Source organism: Narcine bancroftii, chromosome 7, assembly GCF_036971445.1.
Source record: "Narcine bancroftii isolate sNarBan1 chromosome 7, sNarBan1.hap1, whole genome shotgun sequence".
In the NCBI taxonomy this organism is placed as follows: domain Eukaryota; kingdom Metazoa; phylum Chordata; class Chondrichthyes; order Torpediniformes; family Narcinidae; genus Narcine; species Narcine bancroftii.
This window is the reverse complement of record NC_091475.1, coordinates 20,782,224-20,803,279: the sequence shown is the minus strand read 5'-3', so window position 1 is coordinate 20,803,279 and position 21,056 is coordinate 20,782,224. Positions and strand designations below refer to the sequence as shown.

At 44.1% G+C, this 21,056-nt stretch overlaps 1 protein-coding gene across 1 annotated transcript in view; it reads left to right on the top strand.

Annotated features, from left to right (window-relative positions):
• LOC138738576 (SAM domain-containing protein SAMSN-1-like) overlaps positions 1 to 21,056 on the top strand; it is a 71,129-nt gene that overhangs the window by 35,671 nt on the left and 14,402 nt on the right. The window contains exons 2-5 of the mRNA XM_069889036.1: positions 7,712 to 7,792; positions 13,487 to 13,630; positions 16,255 to 16,381; positions 18,801 to 18,952. Coding sequence (XP_069745137.1) covers positions 7,712 to 7,792; positions 13,487 to 13,630; positions 16,255 to 16,381; positions 18,801 to 18,952 — 504 coding nt within the window. The remainder of the gene's footprint in view (positions 1 to 7,711; positions 7,793 to 13,486; positions 13,631 to 16,254; positions 16,382 to 18,800; positions 18,953 to 21,056) is intronic.

Sequence of the window (21,056 nt, the reverse complement as noted above, 5' to 3'; positions counted from 1 at the left end):
TCACAAGTCTTTGCCCTGATTTTTAGGTCACTGATGTACGAGTGAATTGACTCACCAGGCCTCTGGTTTCTGGTATTAAATCTGTCCTTTTCCATTGTTGGCATTGGGGCCTGCCAAATTTCATAAAATGTATGCTCTGACTCAGGCAGTCTCATTACTATGCGCTGCCACGATGAAAATGTCGTATTCTCGTTCAAATATGCTCCAATTCTCGATCACATTGCCCTCAAACACAAGCGGGTCGGGCCTTCTGAATCCGTCCGCCATTATGGTGCAGTTACAAAGGGGTTGCAAGCATGGTATTGGTAACTCACTTTTCACTTGAAGACTTCAGGCTTGGTATGCATGCGATCCCACTTCTGACACCATGTTTATTGCACCGAATAAGTGGTAACTCTAGTTAACGCTTTACAGTTAAACTCAAACAACACTATGTACAATGGGAGCTTCTTGTAATGGCGTCGGCTATCAGCCGAGCTCCGTTTTTAACTGCCGTGCCTCACGAGGACTGCACATGTGCAGTCGCAAGTACGATGGCTGCAATGCAATTGCAGCGAGTGCAAAGTAGCTGATGGGAGTGGCTGTTTACACTCTGAGACTGAGACATTACTAATTTTTCTGCTGGGAACTTCCACCCTCTGCTGGAGTAGTGCAGGTGTGAAGGCATCTCCATGTTTTGCTATATGGTGGGTGGAATTGTTTTCACTCACCACCCTGCTGGGACAGTGCTGTAAATGAGATGGCGGCAGCGTCCGTGCTGTGTGGTGAATTACCAGCAGTCTCTGCTGAGGCAGCACAAATGAAACCTGCACCCTTGGTAACCTTACACTACAAGGGCAGCAACATTATGTGATAAAGAAGGGCCTTCCAATCCAAAGTTAGAAAAGCTATAGGGAAGTATTGCAAATTTAAAACATTAATTCTAGTAGTGTGTTAAACACTTGAGATTGGTAAAAAACACATTGAAAAACTGAAGGAACTCACCCGGTCTTTTCAGCGTCTATTAAAAATCAAAGATATATTGCTGATTATCCGGGCCTGACTCCTTCTTCAAGGAATAAGCAAGGCCCAAAATTTTGGCAATATATATTTGCTTTTTATAGACGCTAAAAAGACCAGCTGAGTTCCTTCAGCTTTTCAATGTGTTTTGCTTCAATCGCAGCGTCTGCAGACTTTCGTGTTTCACTCTAAACACTTGAGATTTCTCGTCAAAATTAAAAATAGAAGAAACAGGAATTATTGAATTGTTATCAGTGATCGTGAAAGTGTTAGAATCTAGTATTAAATCCAAAAAAAGGAAAGCATTTATGGGCTAAGACAAAGTCAGCAAAGGTTAACAAAGGGAGAAATCACGAGTCACAAATCAAAGTCACAGATACTGGAATCTGGAGCAAAAGAATGAGCTGCAGGAGGAACTCAGCCAGTCAGGCAGCATCTGTGGTGGGAAATGGGCAGTAGATCATCAGGATCGAGACCCTTCATCTCGACTGAGTGACAGCCATTATAAAGGGGAGGGATGGGGCAAGTGATGGCAAGAGATGAGGAGGGATTGATTGGAAGATAGTCAGAAGGGTGGAGATCATGACAGAGGTTATAAGTGGAGACAATGCTAAAAAAAATTGTAGCACGTTGATGAGTCAATAAAGGGAGAACCAATAAATATAGTATATTTAGACTAATATACACAACAATTTAGAGCACAAAGGTAAAGTGCTTGAGATTATGGATTACCTACTGGTATGGAATGAATGGATTAACTATCTATTGTCAATAGGTAATTGTCAATAGGGTCTTTCTTCAGATGGCCATCAGGTGGTCAGGGATGAGGCCTTGACCCCTGGAATGACTTGATGAGGACACAAAGCTGAGGAAGAGGAATGGATGGGGTTGAGGGCTGTAGCCAGAGGTGGAACCTGAGCTTTGAGGAATAGGCAGGGAAATCCATGAGGTTCAGACAATTGTAGACACAGAAAACTGTGGATGGTTGAATCTGGAGCCAAACACAAACTCAATGGGCCAGGCTGCATCGAGGGAGCCAAAAGGATTGTCAACATTTCAGACTCAGAATTTATTGTCATAGATATGTGCTATGAAATTTGTTGTTTTGCAGCAATGTTACAGGTGCAAAATTGCTAGAAATTATATTTTGAAAATCATAAATACACTGGTGCAAAAAGAAGAGAAAGTGAGGTAGTGTCTGTGATTCATTCAGGAATCTGATGGTGGAGGGGAAAAATCTGTTTTTGTACCATGGGCTGTTTGTCTTCAGGCTCCTGTATCTCCTTCCTGCTGGTAACAGTGTGAAGAGGGAATAACCTGGGTGGTGAAAGTCCTTGAGGAGTCCTTAATGCAGTGAAGGCTAGTGTCCATGATGGCGCCAGCTGAGTTCACAACTCTCTACCTACCAGACAGTGATGCAACAGGTCAGAATGCTCTCCACGGTAAACCTATAGAAATTTGCAAAAGTCTTTGGTGACATAACAAAACTCCTCAAATTCCTCACGAAGTACAGCATTTCAAGTTGAGACTGAGAGGGGAGATGGGCAAAACACCGAATTTCGTGACTTGTTCATGACAATAAATTCTGATTCTGATTTAGATATGTGGTGGGTGCCTGGAATGCGTTGCCAGGGCTGCTGGTGGAGGCTGTAACAACTGGGACATTCAAAAGACTCTTAGAAACATGAATGTAGGGAAAATAGAGGGCTATGGATGTAAGGTAGGAAAGGGTTAGATTGTCGATTGTCGGCAAAACATTGTGGGCCAAAAGGCATATACTGTGCTGGAATGTTCTATGTGAGTAAAAGCCAAGGTAGATGAAGGCGAAGAAGTTAGGCAAGAGTAGAAGGGGTTAGGCAGGAGTAGAAGAGGTTAGACAGGATTAGAAGGGGTTAGGCAGGAGTAGAAGGGGTTAGACAGGATTAGAAAGGGTTAGGCAGGAGTAGAAGGGGTTAGGCAGGAGTAGAAGGGGTTAGGCAGGAGTAGAAGGGGTTAGGCAGGAGTAGAAGGGGTTAGGCAGGAGTAGAAGGGGTTAGGCAGGATTAGAAGGGGTTAGGCAGGAGTAGAAGGGGTTAGACAGGAGTAGAAGGGGTTAGGCAGGAGTAGAAGGGGTTAGGCAGGAGTAGAAGGGGTTAGGCAGGAGTAGAAGGGGTTAGGCAGGAGTAGAGGGGGTTAGGCAGGAGTAGAAGGGGTTAGGCAGGAGTAGAAGGGGTTAGGCAGGAGTAGAAGGGGTTAGGCAGAAGTAGAAGAGGTTAGACAGGATTAGAAGGGGTTAGGCAGGAGTAGAAGGGGTTAGGCAGGAGTAGAAGAGGTTAGACAGGATTAGAAGGGGTTAGGCAGGAGTAGAAGGGGTTAGGCAGGAGTAGAAGGGGTTAGGCAGGAGTAGAAGAGGTTAGACAGGATTAGAAGGGGTTAGGCAGGAGTAGAAGGGGTTAGGCAGGAGTAGAAGGGGTTAGGCAGGAGTAGAGGGGGTTAGGCAGAAGTAGAAGAGGTTAGGCAGGAGTAGAAGGGGTTAGGCAGGAGTAGAAGGGGTTAGGCAGGAGTAGAAGGGGTTAGGCAGAAGTAGAAGGGGTTAGACAGGATTAGAAGGGGTTAGGCAGGAGTAGAAGGGGTTAGGCAGGAGTAGAAGGGGTTAGGCAGGAGTAGAAGGGGTTAGGCAGGAGTAGAAGGGGTTAGGCAGGATCAGTTTGCATAACTTTCAATGCTATAATTAGTTTTGATGACCCTGCATTGAATTGTTGAACTGTTAAATTGAGGGCAGCACAGGATTGGTGGGCCAAAAGACTTGTTTTCATTTCCCCGTGACCCCATGACATCCCTTTGGTGCTCGGTGATCTTTTGAATCTCATTCACCAGCACTTTTTTGTCATTTTGCTGTCTGTTGAAGTTTGGTGTGTTTTCATTGCTGGTTTCCTGCATTACAAGGGGTGGTGTGCTTTAAAAATTCACACAGAGGGTATGTTGAAATCGCCTGACTTTAGGGAAATGTGCAGAATGGAAGAGTTTAGGAAATGGAGGTCCAAACTCGCCCTGTACCCTCTCAGATCTTCCTGATATCACTCGCGTTTAAGGGTGAGGCAAATTGTAGCAGCCTCAACACCTGGCTCAACACAGCAAACCATGACCCAACAAATGTCAAACACTGAGGGTCACTACTTCCAAGCACCAGATTCACACACCCCGCCCCCATCAGCACAAAGCCTCCTAACAAACATCCACATCCCATTTGTAAACCTCCAGACTCACATCTCCACTCATATAGATCATCTCTATGAGAACCCTGCCCAGTCCCCTAACTAACCACTAGACACCTCATGCTTTCACATGGAGCGAAGCTCTTTCTCACTCAGGAACTAACACCTGCCAGTTTGTGGTCTGCTCCTCTCCAGCCTAATTCATACTCTAATCTTTTCATCAAAGAGATAAGCAACAAACCACATTCTCCAATAAATACACATGAACTCATTTCCTCAAATAAAAGGTTATCATATCAATCCACAACAGTATTTTCTATATCGAGGAAAATTGCTGTCCCTGCCCTGGGAGTGTGTGATGGGACAGTGTAGAGGAAGCTTCACTCTCAATCTAACCCGTGCTGTCCCTGCCCTGGGAGTGTGTGATGGGACAGTGTAAAGGGAGCTTCACTCTGTATCTATCCCGTGCTGTCCCTGCCCTGGGAGTGTGGATTGGGACAGTGTAGAGGGAGATTCACTCTGGATCTAACCCGTGCTGTCCCTGCCCTGGGAGTGTGTGATGGGACAGTGTAGAGGGAGCTTCACTCTGTATCTAACCCATGCTGTCCCTGCCCTGGGAGTGCGTGATTGGACAGTGTAGAGGGAGCTTCACTCTGTTTCTATCTGACTTGTCTCTGCCCTGGGACTGTGTGATGGGACAATGCAGAGGGAGATTCACTCTGTATCTATCCATCCTGATCCTGCCCTGGGAGTGTGTGATGGGATGGTGCAGAGGGAGATTCATTCTGTATCTAACCCATCCTGTCCCTGCCCTGGGAGTGTGTTGATAGGACAGTGTAGAGGGAGCTTCACTCTGTTTCTATCTGTCTTTTCTCTGCCCTGGGAGTGTGTGATGGGATGATGCAGAGAGAGATTCATTCTGTCTCCAACCCGTCCTGTCCCTGCCGTGGGAGTGTGTGATGGGACAGTGTAGAGGGAGTTTACTTGGGGTTTATACAGTGTTGTTTTTGCCTGAGAAATGTTTGTTGGCCCTGTGTATATTTCACTCTCTAATAGATAATGTTTAACAATCCTGACCAAAAGATGCTGAGGGAAGTGGGGTGTAATTAAATAACAGGGGAGTGGTTTAATAGAATATGGATAAGCCAGTTAATGCTGCCTGGTTGGAGAGTGGCCATGCAGAATGTAAGATGTTGTCCTCCAATATGCAGTTGGACTCAGTTTGTCTTGGCAGTCTCCAATCATCCCCTTATCACTTCTCAGTTTCTTTCTCTTCTACCCTCCCACCTGCATCACTGTCTGGCATTGAGGCGCCAACTCTCAGGACAAGAAAAAAAAACTCCAGGGTTGTTAACTCAGCCTGCCACATCACAGGCAACAGGCTTCACTCCATCTACATGAGGCGGTGTCTTAAAAAAGCAACCTCTTTTCTCAAAGATCCCCACCACCCAGGCCATGCCCTCCTCACTCTGCTACCATCGAGGAAAAGGTACAAGAGCCTAAAGACGAGCACTTAGCGGCACAAGGTCAGCTTCTTCCCTGCTGCCATCAGATTCCTGAATAATCAATGAACCAAAGACACTGCCTTCCTTTTTCGTGCACTATTTAAAAAATATATATTTTTAAGGTGGTCTATATGAATATTTGCAATATGATGCTGTTGCGAAACACCGTGACTTGTTCATGGTAATGTATTCTGATTCTAAACTTGCTGAGACTCTGAGACTGTATATTGCATCCTACTTCTCTGGGATATCCGAATTTGGTTCCTGAAATCTCGCCCTGTTACGCTAACAATAGACAGCTCCGACAACACAAAAGGATTTTCTGCATTAATGGTGCCATTTTTTTTGCCTTTTGATAACTTTAGTTGTGTTATTTTTGAAACGTACTTGTTCAACTGCAGCAATTAAGAATTTGGGATCATATTTATATAGTTAATGATGCATATGACAATAAAGTCATTATCATGACCAAATCTATGCATCCTTGCCTTTCCAGATCTGGTTCTGGTTTTTCCATCCATTCTTCACCCTCTCCCTTTCCATTTATCTTGCAGTCTCCACCCACTCCTGCTTCTCCACCTCTCCCTCCTTCATTTATCCTTCACCTCTTGGTCCTTTTTGTTTATAAAAGTGTATTCAAATTGCAGCCACATGGCAAAACTAAACCAACTATACACAGAACTATATCTAAACACGCTATTTACATTGTTGGAATACATGATAAATCAATGCCGCCCTTTGTTACATGCAATTTACATTTTAAAATGAAAATCCCATTGTTACCATTTACCATGCATTCGATTCCCTGGGTGGGGGGCTGGGGGAGTCCACTGTTCCCGGAACTCAGCCACCTTCCCCTCGGACACTGCCTGCTCTTAATGACACATGGGCCCAGACGTAACCCTGAAAGATTGGCAGGAAGTCGGCTTGTCCAGAACCCTCAACTGCCCAACGCCTTGACCACATCAATGGCCAGCTTGCCCAGACCCAGCAACAGCTCCACAAGGAGACCCTCCAAGCGACTGAACCCCTTTTCCCCCCACCCCTGTGTCAGGAACGAATTGGTCCATCCCTCCACCCCTCCCCCTTTTAATGCTTGCTATATCTCCTTCCCACTTTTGTCTTGATCATGAGACCTAACTCAAAACAGCAACTCACCATTTCCCACCTTGGATGCTACCTGACCTGCTGAGCCCCACCAGTTCCTCCTTACTCACTCAATATTCCAGCATGCACCATTTTTGCTTTCCTCTATAAGAATTAGGAGCTAATTAGGTAATTTGGCTCCACCATTCAAATATTGGCTGATGTATTTTCCTCTCAACCCCATTCTCCCGCCCTCCACGTAACCTTCGACTCCCTCAATAATCAAGAACTAATCAGCTTCCACTTTAAACCTACCCAATGGCCTGGCCATTGGATGGAAAAACCAGAACCAGATCTGGAAAGGCAAGGATGCATAGATTTGGTCATGATAATGAGTTTATTGTCATATGCATCATTAACTATATAAATATGATCCCAGTGGCAATGAAATTCATTGATTTACCAGCAGCTGGCTGAAGAAATTTCTCCCCATCTATGCTCCTGTGATAGTACAGATTCTATCACCAATGTGTATATGTACATATGTTCAGATGGTAGTGTAGGATGACTGTGATTGGCTGAGAGCGTAGCCACACCTACTGGCAGGTCTTAAAGGATTGCTCCCAGCCAGACCAGGTCATTCTGGACTGGTCGACCTACTTGTGATATGCTCCAGTCTTTTAGTTAATAAAAGCCTTGGTTTGGATCAACAAGTCTTTGGTTCTTTCGACGCGCAGTATAGCTCCAAAGGGATGTCCTTCTATTCTGAGGCTGTGCTCTCTGGTACTAGAATCTCACACTACTGGAGACATCTTCTTCTTGTCCACTCTATCCAGCCCTTTCAAGTTCTCACTCTGTTTTTTTCTGTGGTGAAGTCCATTCCCTGAGTCTGTATAACTTTCTTACTCATCTCTCATTACTTTCCAGCGGACAAGCAGCTTTGGGAGTTTCGATCGATTCAGGCATCATGGACATTCAGCCAAACCAGAGGACAAAGCTGAGAACAGCGTAAGTGACCTCAATGTTGGTAGGAGTCTGAGGGTGCAAGTGGATCCAATACCTCTGCAGTATTGGGGGCAGCAGGAAATTAATCATCTCCTTTATGCCTTCCAAACCTAGTGCATGGATCTCACTGTGTGTTGCTTGCCTACTACAGGTGTACCTCACACACTGTGCCTTGACCTCTAATTTAATGCATGTTTCTCAAGCTGAGCTCTTTTTCTCCTCATTCCTCATTTCTCCTCATGCTTGTCTCTGCCCCCCTCTCTGGGTGCACAGGGAGGAATGAGTCTCTTCGAGTCTCTTCGTCTCCTTACTTTGCTCATGTTTTTTCTTCTTGTCTGTATATCTCAGTCTTTTTCTCTTCCTCCATCTGTGCTACTAGCCTTTCTGTATTTCTATCCCTACCTCCAATTTCTTCTCTATTGCCCCTCTTTTGACCATTCACCATTGGTAGCATGCGTGTGTGTGTGTGTGTGTGTGTGTGTGTGTGTGTGTGTGTGTGTGTGTGTGTGTGTGTGTGTGTGTGTGTGTGTGTGTGTGTGTGTGTGTGTGTGAGAGAGACACACGAGAGAGAGAGAGAGAGAGAGAGAGAGAGAGAGAGAGAGAGAGAAAGAGTTCACCCCAACCATCAGCCACCCATTTCCATCCATTCCACATTAAGACACATGTGACTGTAAACGGTGGGATCCAGTACAAAAAAAATCCCAACCTACTAGAGAAACTAAACAGGACATGCAGCATCCATGGAGGGAAATGTGCCAACGATGGTTCATGTTGAAAGCCTGCTTCGGAACTGAGAAAGGGAAGGGCGAGGCTTACCATAGGTAATGCAGCAGTAAGAGCCTTGGCCCCTGTCTTCTCTCTCTTTTCTCAGTACAAAGCAGGGTCTCCATCTGAGACCTTGGCTGTCTGTCTCCCTCTATGGATGCTGCCTGACCCACTGAGTTCTTTTTAACTCATTCATTCATTCCATATTTTATTCTCCCCACATTCTTGTCAACTCCTCCAAGGTTCTACCTGGTCACCTTGCACACAAGGGAGCTATTTCTAGTGGGCATTCCACACAGGCATTGCCAACGGATTGAAGCTGTGCCAGTGGGATTCTCCCCACTGCAGACCTGTGCCCCGCTCCCACAGCTCTGAGGTGTCCAATTCTGCCCGAGGAATGGAGCTCATTTTTTGTAGAAGAGGCAGCATCTTATCAATTGTGGGAAGAAATCTCTGTCGGACACATCCAGGGGATTCAGATGTAATCAGCTGACTGGATTAGTGGGTAGAGAGGATCTGGAGACAGTCATTCTGTGCAAGGTACTCCATCTGGTGTCAGATTATGTGAGGTGCAGCAAGAGAACGAGACCACTTTCACACTTTCAAAATCCTACCTGATTGCCTGACATTTTAATGCAACTAAAAGCACCCAAATGCTGCTTAAAGAATGTTAGCAAGCAGAGGAAAAACAAGCGCAAGTGCACATTTTAGGATAATGGTTAGCACAATGTTTTTACAGTGCTAGAGACTCAGGTTCGAAACTGGCACTGTCTGTAAGGAGTTTGTATGTTCTCCCCGTGTCTGCGTGGGCTTTCCCTTGGAGCTCCAGTTTCCTTCCATCCTTCAAAATGTACCGGGGACTGTAAGTTAATTCTGTATAATTGAGCAGCTGGGGCTCATAACCTGGAAGCACCTGTTACCATGTTGAATGTCTAAATTTAACATTTTTAAATTTAAAAATGTAAAATTAAAACATTTTAAAATTAACATTTAAAAATATCAAAGTTTTTGGAGTTAAACAAAGAAGTCTGCTGATACTGGGGTCAAGTGCCATACATAAATCTGCTGGAGGAACTCAGCAGGTCACGCAGTATCTGTAGGATATAAAAGGGAACCAATCTTTTGGGCCTGGGTCTTTTGTCGTGTATCAAAGTGTTAGAGCATTTTAAAGCAGGATGAATGGATGCTTCATGAGGAAGGGAATACAAGGGTAGGAGGTAAATACCTGAGGAAATTCTTCCCACCCTCCAAAACGTACGGGGTTGATAGGTTAATTGGTCACATGGTTATGATTGGGCAGCAGGGGCTCATGGGTCAGAAGGTGCTGTTCCTATAAATGAAATTAAAATTAAATTAAAATGAGAAAATAACAACTGGAGTAGGCCACTCAGTCCTACTGTTCCAGGCTTCATCTATTCTTCAGTGCCCACCTCCTGTGGTTTCAATAGAAGGTGCCTGGGGGCCTGGGGGCCTCTCCTCTCAGAATGTCCCCCTCCATGGATGCTGCCTGACCTACTGATTTTTTTTTTTAAACTCCTACATTCATTCCATTTTTATTCTCCCTAGTTTCTTAAAAATTCTCCCCAGGATCCACCTGGTCACCTTGCACACAAGGGGCCTATTTCCAACGGTCATTTAACTAGCCGATCCGCCCACCTTTGGGGTGTGCGAGCACCCAGAGGAAACCTGTGCAGTCAGGAGGGAGGGCATGCAAGCTCCACACAGGCAGCACTCATTCCCTGATCATTGCTCGTTAAATACCTCCTAAATTACCTTGACCAGAGGCAAAGTTAACGCTGAGTCTGAGGCAGAATGGAGAGGCAGGGAGGGAATTTCAGTGGCAATGGAAGGCGTAGATGCAAAATGTGATGCGAAGAATGGATGGAGCACAAGGGAAGCAGACAATTGTAGAACTAGAAGAGAGCTCTCTGAATAGGGGCTAAAGCACTTCCGGGAAACAAACATAAATCAAAACAAGACTGGTACTCACAGCTTTCAGGACTCTGGAGACACAAGTGGCAGCAGGAACTGGAATCCGAGGCAAAAATCGAATGGCTGAAGGAATTCAGTTGGTCAGTCTGTGGAGAAAAGAAGGTCAATGATTCAAATCCTGTACAGGACGTGCAGATCCTCACCATAAAATGTCGACATTCTTTCCATCCCCACAGGAAGGGTCTTGTCACGTCGCATTACTGTGTTGGACGGGAATTGCTCCACCCAAGACCACTAGAAACTTCAGAAGACAGCTCAGGCCATTACTCACACATTCCTTTCCTTCACCGACTTCATTTACACATTCCGATGCCTTGGAAAATTAGCCGACATACAGTGAAATCCTTGTTATCTGGAACTCAAACAACTGGCCTCTTGTAGATGTCCTCGATGGAATGAAGTATGGTGGCTGTGATGACACAGGCCAAGTTAACAACACTTAATGGTGTCGAATTCAAATAAATCCAGTTGTAATTTTCAAAGCTGGGCTAGAATTCTCTAGAGAGAGAATAGGCATAGGTAAGGTAGCAGCTTTTTCCCAGGGTGGGAGTAGCAAACACCAGAGGACATCTGTACAAAGTGAAGGGAGGAAAGTTTAGGGGAGACATCAGGGGTGTTAAATACAGAGAGTTGTGGGTGTCTGGAATGCATTTCCTGGGGTGATGATGGAGTTTGGAACAACAGGAGCATTTAAGAGACTTTTGACAGGCACATGGATAATAGAAAAAATAGAGGGCTAAGCGGTAGAGAGGGTTTAGTAATTTTGGCGTAGGTATAAGTCGGCAAACATCGTGGGGCCAAAGGGCCTGTATGGTGATGTAATGTTTTATTAAAGCAGCTTAATGTTTAACTGACTTAATATCTGGTGGTGAGAGACATTAATTGAATACAATGAGAAAAAAGTCTTCAGATTTTTTGGGAAATGTTGGGTAGGTGGAAGAAAGCCGTCGCAGACTCACTGAGATGAGTGATCTCTGTTTATGCTGCATTGGTCTGTGATGCAATGGGCTATTGCTCAGCAGGTGATAATCTATCACAAAATCCAGGCTGACACTCCCAGTAGACCACTAAGGCAGCACTGCACCACTGAAGATGCTTCCTTTCAACTGAGATGTTAAACTGAGTGCCCTCTTACAAGGATGGGAAAAATCCAATGATACTATTTTCATGTAGAGATGAGATATCCCCAGTGTCCTGACCAGAGTCCTGTGGCTGAATAAATTATCCCAAAATATTATATGCATTTATATCAAATTATATACTTATGTATAGATGTGATTATTATGTAAAACACAAGAGTCTGCAGAAACCATGATTGAAGTCAAAACACAAAGCTGAAGAAATTTAGCAGGTTGAACAGTGTATTTATGCAGGAAAGTTAAAGATACATAACCAACGTTTTGGGCTTGATGAAGGGCTCAAGCCCAAAGCATTGGTTCTTTATCTTTATCTTCGGTGCATAAACGACACTGTTCGACCTGCTAAATTTCTCCAGCTTTGTGTTGTTGCTGTGATTATGATGTGCTGTGTTTGTGTGCCCACCGTGGTCTGGAGTAAGATGGTATATGTACAATCAGATGATGATAAATTTGTACTGGATACTGGCCTTTTGCCCATTGACCATCAAACCTCAAAATATAATAATTCTGCATGAGTTATTTTTTATTCTTCCCACATTCCTATCAATTTGCAACAGATTCTACCATTGACCTACATATACAAAAGACAACTTACACTGGTCTTTAGGATGTGGGGGAAATGCGAGCACCTTGGGAAAAACCCACGTGGGTACCGGGAAAGCTCCACGCAGACTGTGGCAGAGCTGTGTATCAATACCCCTCATCGGGGGAATGTGCTGCTTGCTGCAAAGGGCTGGATACAAATCCCAACACTGCAAGCAGTGGAATTTAAGTTCAGTCAATCATCTGACATAAAATGAAATAAATTGGCAACAGTCATAGTGACCTCAAACCTGTAAAAAAACCTAAATGCTAGAGGAACTCAGCAGGTCAGGCAGCAGGCCATGGAATGGAAATGGACAGTCAACATTTCGGGTTAATATCTGAAACATGGACTTTCTCCCACTGATGTTGCTCGACCAGCTGAGTTCCTCCAACAAATTGTTTGTTGTTCCATGTTCCAGCATCTATAGTCTTTGATGATTGCGGACACCAAGCCCTCTGGTTTGTTTTTAGCGAGGCAGTTAGCGTAGAGGATAGTGCAATGCTGCTACTGGGTTTTGAATCTGGTGCTGTCTGTAAGGACAGACAGATGCTTTCCCCATGTCTGTGTGATTCTCCTCTGGACTCAGGGCCAGAAGGGCCTGTTACCGTTTCTAAAAATTGCCCACCTGCTGCACTGACATCATTTGTGGAAAGGAAATCTTCCCCCACACCTATATGTGACTCCAGACCCGCCAATGTGCTTGGCTGATAATGACGGACAGTCAATGTCAGCTGGCCTTGCAGTGTGATATCCAGACACTCAAATATAAAAGCATTTCCTATGCTTGCAGAGTTTTCAAGTTTATTGTCATCTGTATACAAACAACTAAACAAAACAGCATTTCTCCAGACCACCATGCAGACACATACACACACAATACACAGCACACATATACATAAAGATAGAATTTAAAATAAATATTTTGGACTATTTACTCAGTTGTAGGATAACTGTTCATCAATCTCTCAGCCTGTGGGAAGAATCAATGGCAATCCTGATCTTAAGGGAACTGTACCTCCTTCTTGATGGTCATGGGTCAAAGATCGAGGTGGTTAATGGAAAGGGTCCTCAATAATTCTTTGAGCCCTGTTTTAGCAATGCTCCCGGAGAAATGTCAGAATATTTTTGTTGTTGTTGCCGTTATTCGTGACATCAGAGGGAGAAATGCAGAAGGGACTGCAGGCCTAATCCTGGAATTTATGCTCCTATTCACAGGCACTCAATTCCGAAGCCTCTGGGGAGAATCCAGCCAAGCATGGACAGAATGGCGGTGGCCTGAGTAAAACCATGCGGGCCATTTCCAAAACGATGAAGAAGAAAATGGCACGCAAGTACATTAAAGCTTTGTCAGAGGAGATGGTAAGTTTTAGCATCGTCCCTGTGCCTGTTTGGGGCTGCAGATGGATGAACTGTTTCAAGTGGTCACATCAACAGCACCGGCCCGAATACTATTTTGGGGATAGATAGCATTTGTGTTAATTGCTGATCATCTCCTTTTAGGTGACTGCTGCTCTTTTACCCTTGTTCCTTGCTAGGAATGCCATCTCCCCTCCATTACAGAAAGAGAGCTATTGTGGACAAATAAGTTTTCCTTTTTATGTCAGACTTCATTGGCGGTATCACTGTTCCCATCTCATGATTCCCACATCTTCAAGAATGTGCCATCTTCTCATCCCTCTTCACAATCTCAGTGTCCACCCTGAGAAAAGGATTAAGATTGCACATCCATGCGAACGCCAGGTCAACCCATTTCCCTCCCCCCCCCTCCCCTCTGGTGGCACGGTCCAATGCCCTCCGCACCTATCCCCATCTATTGCACCATAGCCACAATTGTCTCTGGGCTTGGCTATTTCAATAGCCATGTCTGTCTCCCTCATTGTGCTCACTAAATACCATCGGTGCAGGGACTAAATCCCATGGCAACACATTACCACAAGACTAATTCCATGGACAACCAAAGAGAGAAAGCAAATGCTGCTCTTGTCATATCTTAGCAATGAATAATCCAAGCCCTGTGAGGATAGTGAAACAGGTTAGTATTGCATGTCAGGTTTCTGACATGATGGGTAACAGTTGATGGGACATAACAAATATAGCAGTGGTTCTCAACCTTTTTTCTCCACTCATATACCACCTTAAGTAATCCTTTACTAACCACAGAGCAACTAAAGCATAGGATGCTATGTCAGTGGTGAAAAAAAGGTTGAGAACCCCTGGACTGGAGAGCAAGAGCAGGATTGCCTAATGGGAGGGGTTTAAGATTGCAATGAGGAAGGTCCAGGACAGGTATTTTTCAGTGGGGTAAAGGAAAGGAATGGCAAAATAAACCATCAGGACTAGAAAGCAGCCTCTATCATCAAGGACCCTCACCACTCATGCTATACCCCCTTCACTCTGCTACCATCAAGAAGGAATACAGGAGCCTGAAGACCCTTTGTATGAGTAAAGAAAAAACTCAAATGAAACAGGTACTGGCCCTTTAAACAGCAAATCCCATTTGTCTTTTATACAATGGCTGGTATGACAAAGCAATAGATTGGATAATGGTATTTGCCTTACTTACATTGGTTGACATTGGCTTCTGGTCAATCATGACCTCAATTTTATAACACTCACTACATTTTCATACCCCTTCATGGTTTCACACTTCTTCCATACTTGGAGGTATATGCTTTCCTCTCCTTCTTATCCACCTGTATTTATTTGCCTCACCATTGGTGTCTGTACCCACAGCTGTCAGAGGTTGCAGGGAGACCCAACATCAAATACCCACTGACATTTTATTCCACTCAATTCATGACCAGGGAGCAATATACACTGGCCTTCTAAACCTTCTCTGGGTTCTGTGAGGATACTGGAGCACCCAGAGAAATGCATATAGTGACAGGGAGAATGTGTAAACTCCACACGGATAGCGCTGGTGGTCAGGATTGAACTGGGTCACTCATATTGAGGCAACAGTTCTACAAGCTACCTTTCTACCTCTCTATCTCCATTATGGCCTCTTAAAACCAATCTCAGAATCAGAATCAAAATCAAAATTTATTGTCATGGAAAAGTCATAAACTTTGTTGTTTTCCGGCAGCATTACAGTGAACATAGAACCATAGAACATTTCAGCACAGCAAATAAAGGCCCCTTTGGCCCTTCTTGTATTTGCTGAACCTTTTTACTTTGCCTTGTCCCACTGAACCACACCCAGTCCATAGCCCTCCATACCTCTCCCATCCATGTACCTGTTCCAATTATTCTTAAATGTTAAAATTGAGCCCACATTCACCACATCAGCTGGCAGCTTGTTCCACATTTCCACCACTCTCTTTGTGAAGAAATACCCCCTCATGTTCCTCTTAAACCTTTCTCCTTTCGCCTTTAATCCACGTCCTCTGGTTTGTATCTCACCTACCCTCAGTGGAAAAAGCCGACATATATTTACTCTGTCTATCCTCCTCTTATTTTAAAAACCTGTCAAATCTCCCCTCATTCTTCTGTGCTCCAGGGAATAAAGTCCTAACCTGTTTAACCTTTCGCTGTAACTCAGTTCCTGAAGTCCAGGCAACTTCCTAGTAACATACTCCTGTAAATTAAGTTTAAAAATAAACAGTGCAAATAAAAATGGGAGAAAGTTAGGTAGTGTCTGTGGTTCATTGTCCATTCAGAAATCTGATGGTTGAGGGGAAGAAACTGTTTTTGTACCACTGGGTGTTTGTCTTCAGGATCCTGTACCTCCTTCCTGATGATAGCAGTGTGAAGAGGGTGGTAGGAGTCCTTAATGATAGAGGCTACTTTCTTGAGATTCTGCCTCACCGCTGGCTGAGTTCACAACTCTGGAGATTTTTCTGTCCTGTGCATGGGCTTTTTGTGGCTACTTCAGTCGTTCCTTATCTGCCCTAGCTTCAGTTATATGTTTGAGAATGCTAATCCCCTCATGTAAACCTGAGGGGAAGTTGAGGCCATTTAAAAATGACTTATGTGTCCTTCAGGGTGAGGACAATTCAGAAGATTCCTTGAACCAAACCACCGGAGAGAACGAACCAGAGGAAAGTTGCTTGAGGTCCTGCGAATCATTGGAGAGCCTTCAAAGTCTGCACAGTGGCCAGATTTCATCCAGTAAGTCAATGCGAGATATGCGAGGGGGCTGTCAAGAGAGAGACATGCCTGCATCAGTGGGCTAAGATTCAAGCAGGATGTGTTGGAAATGGTCAGCAGGATCTGCAGAAGGAGAAACAGGCCACATTTCAGGTTTCAAGAATTGTTACACTTCAACTTCATCACTATTCAGGGCCCCAAACACCTGTTAAACCAAAAATAGACTTAATTCGCAATAAATTGTTTACTAAAGGAAAACTCTTCAGAATCTGTTCTCACCATTACTTCCATATCTACACATTTCTGTCATTGGGCCTTGTTACATTCGATTCTATTTACACCATTAGCGCCACTGTGATACCTTGTCGCTTCTCCCCCCACTTTGTTTTTTGAGTGACTTCCCCTCAGTCTCAGCCTTCAGTGCCTCAAACATTCCTTCTAAATGAAGCAACACTCCACCTGTGAATCTGCGGGGTCATCTACTGCATCCAGTACTCCTCTATACCGGGGAGGCTGAACGCTGACTGGGAGATCATTTTGGTTTTTTTTAAACTTTATCTATTCGTTAAAAAAACAAATAATATATGACATATGCAGCAATTAAACATGAACGTGAACAATTTTTTTTTAATAGAGATCATTTTGTTGAGCTGTAACGGCAGGGACCTCCCAGAGGCCAGCCACTTCAAGTCCATACCCCATTGTGACAATGCAGTTGATGTTTCAGGTTTGAGCCCTTTACCAGTGGACAAACTTCAACACCAGGTCACATCAGGAGATCAATGAAACAAGCTATACATATTGAATTGAATTGTTTATTGTCACATGTTCTAATACAATTAAAAACTTTAGTTTTGATGCTATCCAGGCAAGTCAACCCATAATTAAGCAAAGTGTTCAGTAAGTCAAAGAGTGCAGGATATAGTGTCAATGGGACAAAGAACAGGGTATAGAGAAAAGTGCAGTTAATATAGAGCAAAGACATCATCATTTACTAACAACAGATTCAATTAAGTATCTGATAACAAGCTGTACTAGAAGCTGGAGGTCTTTGTTTTCAAGTTGCTATAGCTTTTTCCCAATGGAAGGAGGTAGGCAACTTGCCTGAGACAACAGGAGGTATAGACGAGGTCGATGGGGGTGTGGGATGGAAGGGTTAGCGTGCAGAGGTTGATTCACCTCATGGCCTTACCTGAGAAGAGCTTTCATTTATCAGGTTCTTCCACAAACTCTGGGCATACCAAAGCTCAATCCAACCAATGGCGTACTTTCAGTAACTGAGAAGCCAAAGTTGGATGCCATTGGTCGGAACACAAGAGGAGAGATTTTTTAAAATAGCTTATTTAAAATTTTTGACCATACATACAGTTGATTACAAAATTAAAAATTACAAGTACAAATGCAAATCCAGTATTTATTCCATGATGGTTATGGCCCAATCCCAATCCACCCAAGAAAAAAACCCAAAGAAAAGAGTAGATATAAGAAAAATCAAGAAAAGGAGAAAAAAAAAGAAAAAGAAAAGAAAGCAGAATGGATCACTGAAAAGTGCAGCACACTCCATGGATCATAAATTGATGTTCTATTTAATTTTCTTTGGAGAAGATCAACGCAGGTCTTGAGGGTTAGGCAGAACACAATTAAAGATTTACATCTGAAAATTGTAAATATGAATGCCAAATTTGTACGTGAGGAGAGCTGAGAAAATGTTTTTCTCTCTCGGGAGTGGAAAGGGTGGGAGAGGCATACATTGTCAATATCTCATGTTCATAAGGGTAACCTGGAGGGAGTACAGATCAACAATCTGGGAAGCGGAATTCATCTCCACTTTTAGCGGGCATGCATTTTCACTACAATCACTACGTATGCAGACTTTTTGTGTTTCACTCCATTCATTTGCTACACTGTGAAATCTCTTTGAGGGATGTTTACCCTGAAGAAGTCCCTGATTGAGTTTGTTGTTGAGGAGTCTGATGGTGGAGGGGTAGCAGCTGTTCCTGAACCTGGTGGTGTGAGTCTTGTGGTATCTGTACCTCTTTCCTGATGGTAGCAGCGAGAACAGAATGTGTACTGGGTGGTGATGTTCCTTGACGATTGCTGATGCTCTCTGATGGCAGCGTTCCCTGTAGATGTTTTTGAAAGTGAAGACGGTTTTGTGGGCATGTCTGGGCTATCTTTTACAGGGCTTTACATTTAGGGGTATTGGTATCCCCAATCCAGACCGTGATGCAGCCGGTCAGCCTCATGTGAGGTGGGGCTAGTGTGGGTGGGACATTTTGATTAGCATGGGCATGTTAGGCCAAAGGGGCTGATTCCCACTTCATGGCTCTAAGCCCACGCTCTGCATTGTGTCTTGGATCGAGGAAGTAGATTATGCCGGGGCAAAGCAGAAGGAGTGGCTGCCTTTAGTGTTCTTGATCCTTCATTATCTCCCTGACAGGTGGCATGGCAAGTACTTCAGATGGGATGAGCAACCGGGATAGTTTCCGAATGGACGAGGATATGGCCTACACGGGCCCATTCTGTGGCCGAGCTCGGGTGCACACAGATTTCACTCCAAGCCCCTATGACACTGACTCCCTCAAGCTCAAGGTAAGATGTTGGCTGGTTCTTCGTTGGAAAATATACTGCTGTCTTTGTCAGAAGTCTGTGGTTGCAAACCTCGCCCTTTAAATGAGTTCCTGGCATGCGCCACAATGCTGGTGTACTCTACCCTTTGGATGAGTCATGCTCTCAGTGAGCTCTTAAAAGTCAAGTGAGCGGTGCAGGGATTCAGCTGATAGATTGCACAATTACAGGACAATGCCGATGGAGGACCACCATTCAAGCAAGATCAGTCCACAGCTAAGCATCACGTAGAGGCACAGTGTTGGAGACCCAGGCTCGATTCCAACATCGGCTGCTCTCTGCTTGGAGCTTTCCCTGCAATTGGATGGGCTTCCATTGCCTCCCACATCCCTTGGAAAGTTAATTGGCCATTGTTGTCTTGGTCGTGTAGGGAGTGGCAGAATCTGGAGAGGAGTTGTTGGAAACAAGGGGAGATTTAAATAGGTTCGTTTACAAATGGATGCTTGATGCTTGATGGTCAGCATATCAGTGGGCCAAAAGCTCTGTCTCCATGGTGCATCCCTCTGTGCTTCCCTGATTCTTGAAATGGCATAAATTGAAAAAGATCGGGGACAATTACTGAAGTCTTGGCTAGATTGTTATTCAAACCATGCGACTAAATGTAATAAAATAACAATTATAACATGGAACATAAAATACGATAGCATAATGCAGGCCTTTTGGCCCACGATGTTGTGATGGCCTATATAAACATTGATAGCGTAGCGTTAGAGTAATGCTGTTACAGTGTCAATGACCAGGGTTTGAATTTGGCACAGCCTGAAAGAAGTTTGTATGTTCTCCCCGTGTCTATATGGTTTTCCTGCGAGTACTCTGGATCCCTCCTACCATTCAAAACGTTCTGGGTTTGTAGGTCAATATGGTACAATTAAGCAGCGTGAGCTTGTGGGCTGAAAGAACCTGTTACCGTGCTGTATGCCTAAATTTAAATAAGCCTACTCAACAATCTAAACCTTCTCTCCCAGAATTGCCACATCTCACAAGATGAACAGTTCACTGACCCTGTTTCCATTCTGACTATTTTACTTGGCACTAATATAAGATCAAGGAATAAATAATAATAAACTCTCACCAGAGTCTTACCTTAGTCTCCACCTGATCTCACCGAAGCCTCTTGAGCCAGCGCTTCAATTCACTGCTCTAACTCTGGACCACACACACCACTACAATGAGGGCCACTCCGCTTATACCACTCATCTTCTTAAACTGCCCCACTCTTGCACACTCCTGCTCCAACTCCAGTTCACTGGAGGAAAGATTAGGATTAGGATTGCTCATTTATAATGAAATACAACGATTAGAGCTGTGAGGTTGGACAATACTTTGGGAGTTTGGGCAGGATGAGATTCTTGCTGGAAATTTATGAGCCCTAAAGTTTGAACTGTGTCCCTTGCACCTTGCGAGTGGATCTTTATTGTTTGTGACTACAGTGAACAGGTTAGAAGGGGAATTGGTTTAGTCATGAGGGGAAAGGACTTGGAGAAGGGCATATGATGGGACAGTGGGTAGATACAACTCCTCACGGCTTTGTCAACCTAAGGATCAAAGCTGACTTTGAGCGCTATCTGTGTGGAGTTTGCATGTTCTCCCCATGACTGCATGGGCTTCTTCCAGACACTGGTTTCCACATTCAAAGTTTAAAGTTTAAGGCTCAGGTCTATTGTCAAGAGCACATATATGACATCACATACAACCCTGAGATTCTTTTTCCTGCGGGCCAGGCAGAATTTCTACTCATTGTTTGTGCAAATAAACTGCACTCAAGAAAAGGTACATGTACAAAAGTGAGAAAAGTAAACAAGAAAGAAATGTAAACAAATTGTGCAATACAGAAAATAAATATTAAATAATAAATAATTTGCGAAGTAAGAGTCCTAAGAAAAGTCCCAGATTAAGTTTGTTGTTGAGGAGTCTGATGGTGGAGGGTTAGCAGATGTTCCTGAATCTGGTGATACAAGTCTTGATGTACTTCCCTGATGGTACTAGTGAGAACAGAGCTTGACCTGGATAGTGCGGATCCTTGATGTTAGCAGTTGCTCTCCTACGGCAGCATTCCATGTAGATTTTC